Source organism: Palaemon carinicauda, chromosome 8, assembly GCF_036898095.1.
Source record: "Palaemon carinicauda isolate YSFRI2023 chromosome 8, ASM3689809v2, whole genome shotgun sequence".
Taxonomy (NCBI): domain Eukaryota; kingdom Metazoa; phylum Arthropoda; class Malacostraca; order Decapoda; family Palaemonidae; genus Palaemon; species Palaemon carinicauda.
The window spans coordinates 42428308-42439911 of NC_090732.1; the positions used below are offsets into that span (position 1 = coordinate 42428308).

Sequence of the window (11604 nt, forward strand, 5' to 3'; positions counted from 1 at the left end):
TGGGATGTATTTTATTTAATTCTTGGCTGACATTACTGCAATGATGTAAATTTTTGTTAATCTTAAAATTTGTAGAATAGCAGAATCATACACAAGATGATAAAAAACAGTCTGGATAGCAGCCTAATTGAAGGAAGAATAAAAACGTTTAAAATATTTTTAAATTTATGAATTACGACCAATAATCTTACGGCGTAACTATAAAACTGAATTTGAATGATTCCCATTTACAGTAGGATTGAAAAAACAATTTTAAACATGAATTGCCAAAAAAAAAGGTGAATTCTTCATTATATCTTTGTTATTATTCATGAAGAAAATTGATAGAGTATCCAAAAAAATTTCAAATCATTTGCATACACAAACGAATGTGTTCATTTTTGCTTTGATTGTGTTAAATCAAAATTAACAAGAATTACTCTATTACACAGAAATTGTATTTTCTTTCGAAAAAAACAATGCGCTTAAAAACATCTTGATGCTCAGGGTCGCTCAATTGTGTAAACCAGCTGATCTGATTGACGTATGAAATAGTTCAGTTAAAATTTTCAAAGAAAATACAAGCGCTAGAACAAACAAGTTCAAATAAACATATAGTGAGAATATAGACTATAGAGGTAATGGAACATACTGAAACAAACTAGTTAATATTTTTGGTAAGGAAGAAATTCAATCAAGACTAAAGATATTTTAGACGACGTACAGATTTATTATTATTATTATTATTATTATTATTATTATTATTATTATTATTATTATTATTATTATTATTATTAGTTAAGGTGCAATCCTGGTGGAAAAGAAGGATGCTATAAGCCAAAGGGCTCCAACAGGGAAAAATAGTCTATGGAGGAAAGGAAGTAAGGAAATGAATAAACTATGAAATTAAGGAGCAATTAAAAGAATATTTTCAATATGTCAAAGATAACGCTTGTAAAAGAAATCAAATAAAAAGGCCACAACTACGGACGTCACCATGACAGGACTGTGTTGAGAAGATATATTGTTGTTACCGGGGCTTAGGACAAGGATTAGGAAGGCGTTATCTCGAGAATTACGGATAGGTTATCAGCTGCAATGCCGTAACAGGGACAGAAAAATCGCAGAAATATAATTTTAGTGAGGTGTTAACCCCCTGAGTTCCAGCTGCACTCACTCGCTCCTTCTAAGGGCTGTTAGAAGAGGTGTTAGAACCTTCAGTGTCAAACTGCTGTCAAGAATTCATCAACCATGAAGCTGCTGCAACTACTTTTGGCTCTTTCGCTCGTCTTTTGCCACATAAAAGTCAGTGTTGATGTTTTTCCCCATTACTTAGTGAATGTGGTTGTAATTGTGTAATATGTTTTTTGCGTTGTCTTATGCCATCATCTGTATCCACATCGTTATTGGAACGGAATAACCTTAATAGTTAGCGGGAGAGGGATTTGATCAACGGTAAAAAAAAAGGGGTAAATTCTAAATCTAATTACAATTCCTGTTGTGCAGTGTTTTATAATAAAGTTGAAGTAAATATGCTGTGATAGATGGCTTTATCCCAAATTTAAATCAAACATCGAAAGAGGTTAACGGTCTTCTTCCTATATTAGTTTTATCTTTGTACTGTACCTTCCTCTTATTATAACGAAGTTGAACAACAGTCTCTTTTTCCAAAGTATGCGTAAGTCGGGTGGCTTTTAACGTAATCAAATGAAGATTAAGGAATCTTAAGGAATCTATGAACTGATATTTCAGCCAAATTCCATAATAATGTGTTCTTTCGTTCTTGATATGTTGCGTGTTTATGGGGGTTGCCATCATGGAGGTAGACTTTCTGGGTGTAGTATGTCAGAAAATTAGGTTATGATGTACTGTATATAAGAAGATGTGGCGATTTTTCATCAATCATATCTGTGGAGTGGAGCAGTACTGAAAAAGATTTATATAATGAAATTCAATGTGGGTCTACGACTAATGTGACCAGTTTTATTTTTCTGTTAAAGCGGGACATTTCATATATATATATATATATATATATATATATATATATATATATATATATATATATATACGTATATATATATATATATATATATATACGTATATATATATATATATATATATATATATATATATATATATATATATATATATATAAATCCAAGAATCAATCCAAAACTTTTTTCTACTTACCTTACCTATGATATTCATACTTTTCACTGGAATGTCAAAATAAAATAAAATATCAGTACTATTCCAATAATGGGGACAATCTGGTTATAACAGCACAGAAAAGGCGGGACAGATGGGAACAAAGCGGGACAAAACTCATAAAAGTAAAATAAAAGCGGAACATTTAAAAAAAAAAAAAAAATAAAATAAAAAACGGGCCAGGCGTTGAAAAAGTGGTACTCTGGTCACATTGTCTACGACTCCATGTGATCATTTCCCAGTGCGTAAAAACTATACCCTACGGGTAATCAACTCTATTTTTAGACTTGCCGTATTCCAATCAAGGTCTTAAGGGAAGGAATCTTCTCTCATATGACCCTGATCATCATTCTCTGGATCCTGACCCTGGTTATACTACACTCTATGGGGCCCTTCATGGCAAAGGGATAGGGTATGGTTGGTGACCGGCGGCACCACATTAAATATTCCCACTCCCTTTGTTTGGTATATGAAGGCAGGATAAGTCATACAACTCAGATATAATTTGGTTCTGATGAATGTTTACGAACAATATGATATCCTCTTAATTTTCTAGATTTTAACAAAATAAAGCAAAACGTTTATTCATAAAGGTGATAAATAATTGATTACAGCCTGCAAGTTCCTATCTCAGGTGTCAAGCTGACATCAGGACATAAAGACAAAAGACTTAGAACTGCTCCTGCCTACCAAGGAGGCAGGTAGGCCTATTAAACCAAGGCCGTTGCTATTCAATTGTTCTTTATGGTTGTATCTTCTTCAATTAGCGTGCTTTTTCCCATTCATATGGGGTAACACGCTGTTCCGTATTTTGAACTGGTTTTCCGGGCTAAATTATCACAAACAAATGAATCATATAGTATATAATGAGTGATTCATTTTCCAGTTAATTCCGAATTTAAAGCCATCCTCGATCATAATAAGAGACAATGCTTCTTATTTATCACTTATCTATATATAGTCCTGGCAGTCTTGAGTATTATTATCAATATGACATTCATGACCTAATTGATAATCTGTAAATATGACATTCATGACCTAATTGATAATCTGTTTGTTTTGACAAATTCTTATGAAGACTATAAAACATAAACAAATATTTTCCATCGGTCATGGCATTCAAGCAAAAGTATCTTGTATTTTGATGATAAAAAGATACCAAAACAAAGGAAAAAGCATAAAAATATTTCGAGTAATTTGTAAATCTACAAGTAAGCCTGTATAGAAAAGAAGATATGAGCATAAAAAGTGTTATGGAAAGAATTGAGAGAACACTGCCTAGAAGAGAATCAGATGGCTGCCGATAATTCCATTTCTAGAACCCATGTATATTTGTGACTCGTTCTCTCTTAATCTACCTACATAATATACACAATCCTTTTCATATGCCGACAGCTCTCTCTCTCTCTCTCTCTCTCTCTCTCTCTCTCTCTCTCTCTCTCTCTCACACACACACACACACACACACATATATATATATATATATATATATATATATATATATATATATATATATATATATATATATATATATATACATATATAAATAAATGGTAGAGCTTCTTCCAGTTGGGAATTTACAAAGTATGCAGGCAAATTAACGCAAAAACAAGTGGCCTAAATTATGTTCAAAAGTCCATTAGCACGAGATAATCACCAGAAAGGTCCAAAAAGAGGTTTACTATACTATTTCCATGAGATATTCCGACACCATCCATTCCCTTTCGGGTTGTGATAAGAAAAAATAAATTTCTCCAGGACCGAAGAGGATCCGGGTTTGGGTGAAAACGTCTGCTTTGCGGCGCCTCGTCTAGGATTCGGACTCCTGCCAAGGTCGTTTAGGTCCTTTCGTTCTTTCCCATCCTATCCTATCATCATCCTTATATAACCCGACCACTTTCACATATATAACCTTAACACCATCGCATCCTTATCCTACTTACGGGCTGCCTACGCAAGAGCCCGTGTCCTGCTATATGCAGGGTAATCTAATACCATACCACCTACCGACACCAAGGAGTTGATGTGAACCGGAACGGTTGGAATTTAACACTTCAGAGAAGTGCATTCGGCAACGTAGGGGACAACGCCTATGAGTATTCTGATAATAATATCAACTGTTAAGTGGCCAAGGCTTAAGTGTGATCGCCGTTGAAGGGTTTTATTTACACCGTTGAGAGCCTATCATCATCCATTCTCAAAATTACATCTTTGTTAACTAAACGAATGACACGGCAAAAAGCTATTTAAACGGCAAATGGTTCTCCAATTTCAAAATCATTTTAAAATGGCAACAATGCATATAAAAAGGTATCTCTCGCTAATAAACTTTAATAATAGAAGTTTCAAGAAAAGACATGATGAATGTATTCAAGGGCATTTATAGACGTCCAGGAGGTTATGGAAATATGTTTTTTAGACTATGGATACAGATTGCCTTACCTTCGACAAACAATCATAGTCCCCAAGGGTTACTGTGGTCAGAGTCTCGCTATTATAGTTACATAGCCCAAAGGGTACATGCTTGTTTAGAGTCGAGGTCAGCTCAGCGAGCCTTTGGATCGGTCCTTGGCAGAGCACAGGACCTAATATAGCCATTTTTTTTTTTCTTATCTGAGCTCGTGTATCTCGTTAATCATGGATATCAGTTTGTTCAAGACATCCTGCATTTCGGCAGAAGGGAGGGGTCAAGCCACAGTTCTAAGAGAATTATAGAAATCCAGGTATTTCCTCTGTGAATACAATAATTGTGAGTGAGGATTTTTACCTCTGCTTAATGAGGGAAAGAGAGAGCCAGGCTACCCGGAGGCTGATAAACACTATGCGGCCTTTTGAATACCGCCCATCGACAAATAGGCCTACCAGGGTGGGTTGGAATAACTCACTGTCTTCTGTCGACCATCTTTGAGCCAATAATAACCTTGTTAGTAACAGAATATTTTTAAGGCCGATATCACAGATTATTTCCCAATCTTTTGCATCCTTTTATTTCTTACACTAAACTGTGCAGAAAACTAAATCAAAATTCAATTTAGATATATGAGCCAAGTAAATAACAGGAAATTCACGGAAATTCTTGGAGTAAAAACTGTTCTGAATATGGTCAAGCCTCATTGAATTTAGCCTCCTTTACGGACAAAATTGACAGCTTCTTCGATGAGTGCTCTCCTCTGAAAACAAAGTATATGTGTTAGATTGACGAATGGAGGAATGAATGATTTGGAGTTTTCTGGCATCCTGACATCGAAGGTCATTAACGCCGATACCGTTTATTATAAATAAAGATTAAAAAATATTCAATTAAAAGCAGAAAAGAAAATATGGTAAAGAAGTTACATAGTATTAAGAACTCCTGCTTCTGATATACATATAAAAAAGCTACCAGCATTGTACGACACATCATGTACAAGAATCTTGGTAAGGATGAACGTGGCATCTTCACCCTGAGCCTCAAACAGATATCTATTTCTTTCTGTGCTATAAGTAGGGCATTCAGTCAACAAATGTCTCAATGTCAAGGGTATCAAACCAATTAGCATCAAACATAATCTGTACCGGAGAAGGGAATTTGGTATTTATAGTACCCATCGCTATGATAGCTATTGTAATATATATATATATATATATATATATATATATATATATATATATGTGTGTGTGTGTGTGTGTGCATATATATATATATATATATATATATATATATATATATATATATATATATATATATATACAGTATATAGAATGATAAATTTTGCACATTTAAACGTGTTTTTTAATATTTTAAATAAGCCATATATCTGTTAATACATTTAAGTCTGGTTTCTCTTAACGACCTCGGGATAAGAACCCCAGGCGAAATCACTCAAAGACTATAGTATCTGACCGGCCGGGTTTCGAACCCTGGTCCAGGATACTTGTATGACATTAACCATGGTGGCATGGTTGGAAGCGACCTAACCTTTCATTTGAAGGGGCTAGGGTTCGATACCAAGTATGAGGTAGAAATTTATTTCTATTTGAACACGATATTGTGTTGATTTTCATCTATATATATATATATATATATATATATATATATATATATATATATATATATATATATATATATATTTCGTTTATGTGAATATTTTGTCCAATAGATTATTATTATAATTATTATTATTATTATTATTATTATTATCATTATTATTATTATCATTATTATTATCATTATTATTATTATTACCATTAGAACCTGATAGCAAGGACAGTTTTCCCCTTCAAAAATTGGCTTCTTATCACAATACTCTAATTGTCACTTGGCAGAACATTTGGTAATCATCATTATCTATACCCAAGTATTAAAATGTTCTAATAATTGTGAACAAAGCAAATGATTATGCTGGAAGATTGTTGAATGCGTAGAAATTTTAGGTAACCTTTTCTTGTGGCACAAAACTGACATGAATCACTATAAGGTATAAAAGGCTATCATTGAAAATAAGACTTATGGTGGGTTTACGTAAACAGGTCAATATCATTTTACTAGAAAGTACTCAATTTTGTTTTTGGCTGATTCAACTAGTTATCGTTTAGTTATTTTCAACATACTGTGATAAACATTAAAGCTGAAATAAAGTGATTATCTTTATATGGAAAATAACTTTACACGACCTGTTAAAAAAATATATATTTATCCAAGTTCTTGATAGAGAATTATAATTTTTTTCCTTCATTTTTTTATTATTTATTGTGCTCAAATTATCACAAATAGCATTAAACTGTATGCATAATTGGAAAAACAGTTTACCAAATATCTGATAATCCATATTTTTGGGAATTGTTAATTATTGCTACACTTAATATGATTTCCTTCTTAAGAAAATTGTAATAAATTAATCTTTTCACTTTTGAAATAACAATCAAGTGATAATTCTATCATAAAACAATGAAAGAGCAACATAGCACCAGTTCTATCATTAAGAGATTGGTGTTAACAAACATCGGACAGGGACATCCATTCGATTTTGTCAGGGAAATTGAATTCATAATCACCACAAATCTTTTCCTGCAATAAAATGAAGAGAGCGAACGAATGTAATATTTCTATTATGGAGAATATTATGAATATGTAGATCTAAATATTTTCGACGACTTTAACTGACAATAATAAACATTTAATCTTTATGAAATTTTATCTTTTATCCCGCAGGCCAGGGGAGTATTTCCAAATAAAGTCCAGACGTCCGAAGAAGCTTTCGACGAATATTCATGTGAGTAATGAGCTATGTACTGTACACTACAATAGTCTTATCAGTTAACAAAAAAAAAAAAAAAAAAAAAAAAAATCAGTCCCTTACTCGCGAGTCACATACTGTATAAACGTCCCTGTTGTACCCAAGGCCAATATCTATATTGGCCTTGGTTGTACCAACCGTGTATCACACGATCGTACATAGTAGCAAGATTTTTCTTTTTTGTATGTATAATCCTTTGTATCTTCGCTCTCCCCTCGCACTGACAGCGATCTGTATCAAACTGTCTGTTTTTCTTATCGTAACTCTTAACAGAACCGGTTGCCGGTTGGACATAAAATAGCCTGTTGTATAGGAAAGTATTTCAACGCAAATTTCGTCATACACCCTTTCATCCTTAGGGGGTGGCTACAATAGGAAGACATACTGCCCTCCTTCTTTTTACCAATTATTCTCGGAATGAAATTGCTAGCCCATTCCCCTCATCACTGTAATTGCTACTCACCGCACCCGACAAACAAGCAAATCCCTACTTAACAGCTTAGTTCAATAAAGACAGGTTGGATCATAATGGATTCATAGGTAAATCCTTTTCTTTTAAATGTATCGTAAGAGAACCTCTCTCTCTCTCTCTCTCTCTCTCTCTCTCTCTCTCTCTCTCTCTCTCTCTCTCTCTCTCTCTCTCTCTGTATATATATATATATATATATACATATATATATATATATATATATATATATATATATATATATATATATATATATATATATATATATATATATATATATATGCCAAAGAACCAAAGGGAACTGATTTATTGAAGGTCTTTTTACATTTCATGTGGCACAGTGAAAGTACAAATATTTACAGAAGAACAATGCCTCACGCACAAATAAACTACCTGGGCCTATATTTTCAGGTGTTTGTGTGGGTCGAGTTCTTACCCTAATATATTAGCCAAGTGTCAGGTCACGGTCAATTCGGTTGGCAGATAATTTTTAGGCCTTCCTATGCAGTTTCTTCATGTCAATATGCGTTTATCTTTAATGTTTTTTTTTTTCAAACCTTATTCCTATAACTACATAAACATTATTATACATATTTACCTCAAGCATGCAAATACGTATACACAAATGCATATACACCTCTATATATATATATATATATATATATATATATATATATATATATATATGCATAAACACCTATATATATATATATATATGTGTGTGTGTGTGTGTGTCTGTGTGTATATACTTACACACATGATTAATATCCATATACACATTCATTTACATATAACCCTGTCAACATTAGTATATAATTAGAAAAAAAATTATTCATGTTTTACATATCATTGATATATAGCATACCAATAAGTAGCAGCAAAGCGTATACATATATTTATCTACACTACTTTTACCTTCATGTGAATGACTGCTTAGATCTAAAAGATTATTTTCACATAGGCAGTTTTTATCTCAGGTACATACCCAGGTGCCACTCCATTCACTTTTACAAAAAGTAATTAGTTTTTTCTTTATATATATATATATATATATATATATATATAGAGAGAGAGAGAGAGAGAGAGAGAGAGAGAGAGAGAGAGAGAGAGAGAGAGAGAGAGAGAGAGAGGGCCTATATATATATACATATATAAAATATATATATATATATATATATATATATATATACATATATATATATATATATGTATATATATATACATATATATATATATATATATATATATACATACATATATATATATATATATATATATATATATATATATATATACATAAAACTAGCTGAACTCGGGACGGATATTGTTTATGCGATCGGCATTGACCCTCGTTGATGTCGCTCACTATCACGCAGTTCACTGTAACGTTGATACATTTAACATCATATTTAAGAAGGCTATATGATAGCCGTGCCTTTTCAATTATATATATATTACCATAGAATTTGGAAGGAACAGAGAAACTATGTCTCCCCTCGATCTCTGAAATTTTCATTTGGATATTACTCCACCGCCAAAAATTACCCATACCGAAATTAACCTTTGCTGTAGCTTTTCTATGACAGATATGAACATGAAAATTGGTAAATACAAGTATCCATTTCATAAATCCTTGAAAATTGCATTTAGATATGTGAAGTATTTTGCGAGTAATTTACGGCACCACCAAAAATCGGCCTCCCGTGGATATTGAAAAATGGCTACTGTGACTTTTCTATGGCAAGTATCAATACGAAAATTGATATGACTATAGTTCACGATATGATTATAGTTCACACAACACTCACCAAACCCAATAAAAAGATAAAAAAAAAAAACCCACCAAACCCTGTGAAAAGGATTTGGCTATCTGTAAAACTCTAGGAGTAGTTTGCTCCTCCTCACTGATTTTTTAGCTAAAACTCATCACTTACGAACAAAAGTGACAGTCAGGGCCTACCTATAGCAGGTATGAACATGAAAATTGGCAGAAAAAAAAAAGCTTATACATACCTAAATAAACCCTTAAAATTTCATTTGAATATATTTATTGAAGTTATTGACTCCGATGCCGAATAGATCTGCTGCTCCCCCCCCCCCACACACACACACACACACCCCCCCCCCCCCACACACACCTGGCTCCGAAAACTATGGTTAGGTTAGGTTAGGGAATGACTGGGCTACGGGTTGGTCTTTCAAATGCCACTCACTTCGTTTGCGGCAAAAATTGCAGATCTCTTTGCATATTAATGCATCGAATTTGTACACTCCATGCCCTATGTTCAAATTGTTATCAAAGCTTTCTTTTATAAAACTGGACTCCATAATGTTTCTTTCCCATGAGTTATTTCAATGAACCATTTTCTTTGCATATGACCAATGAATAATGAGATTTTTATCTCTAACACGGATAAACATTACATTGTTATCTTTGGCATATCTAACACTTTTCTTAAGTTGTTCAGTTCTCTTTTCGAGGGCTTAACCTGTTTGACCAATAAAAAAGTTCATGAACATCTTTACCTCACATTGGAATCGAACCCTTGTCTCTTCAAATGAAAGGCAAGGTCTCTATCAATCATTCCACAAAAGGTTCAAAAGAAGTTGGAACCTAAATGCCAACTCCATCTCTGAATTTACCTGGTGAAACCATTATTTTACATACCACCGAGAGGTCGGTCTCACCGAAGGCCCACCTTGTTCTCGCCAGGTAACATCTAAAATGCAGTTAGGTCAGCACTTATGTTCTGACTTCTTTTAAAGACTTTGATAGCATGATTACAATGACCTTGCCTTTCATTTGAAGAGACTATTGATTTTACTAAAATTATTATTATTGAAATTATTGTTGTTATAATAGTTATCAAAATTATTGAAGTTACTTCCTTTCTAAAGTTTCGAGTCTAAGCGCGCACATCTCTAGTCTCGTACATAAATTTCCTATGCCTTTTTCTTCACTTTTACATCACATGACACTGCTTAGTGAAGTAGTTAGATCATTATTTCGGCTTCATTACAGCTGTATATGGTAATACGGGATTTTTTTCCCGCACACTTGAAAGAACGGGGAATCTCTTATTGATGCATTCTTTTATCTCAATGTAAGGGACACACATATATATACAGTATATATATATATATATATATATATATATATATATATATATATATATATATGTGTGTGTGTGTGTGTGTGTATGTATGTATATATATATATATATATATATATATGTGTGTGTGTGTGTGTGTGTGTTTATATGTATATGTATATATACATAAAATATATATCTATATCTATATATATATATATATATACACACACACACACACACACACACATATATATATATATATATATATATATATATATATATATATATATATATATATATATATATATAGATTTATATACTGTACATGTGTGTATAGGTAGATAGATAAAGAGATATCTGTGTGCATGTGCATAGAATATCATCCTATTGCTTTTGGATATCTCGTCCAATCAGAGAATCTTGTATATAAGCAGAACATTTGAATGTTTTCTATTTGTTGCCATTCTCTTGCCGAATCTATTTGAGGATATTGGCATTATGGGTGAGTAAGATGAGTTCCCCTACCGGAATGAAATAAAAATCCTATACCAACTTACATAATATTATACTTTCATTTCCA

At 32.6% G+C, this 11604-nt stretch overlaps 1 protein-coding gene across 1 annotated transcript in view; it reads left to right on the top strand.

The window, feature by feature from the left end:
• The first annotated feature begins 1131 nt into the window (after nt 1–1131).
• The window catches only part of LOC137644866 (zinc metalloproteinase nas-4-like), a 28920-nt gene continuing 18447 nt past the window's right edge, over nt 1132–11604 (top strand). The window contains exons 1-2 of the mRNA XM_068377754.1: nt 1132–1284; nt 7379–7439. Of these exons, the coding sequence (XP_068233855.1) occupies nt 1231–1284; nt 7379–7439 (115 nt within the window). The 5' untranslated portion in view covers nt 1132–1230. The remainder of the gene's footprint in view (nt 1285–7378; nt 7440–11604) is intronic.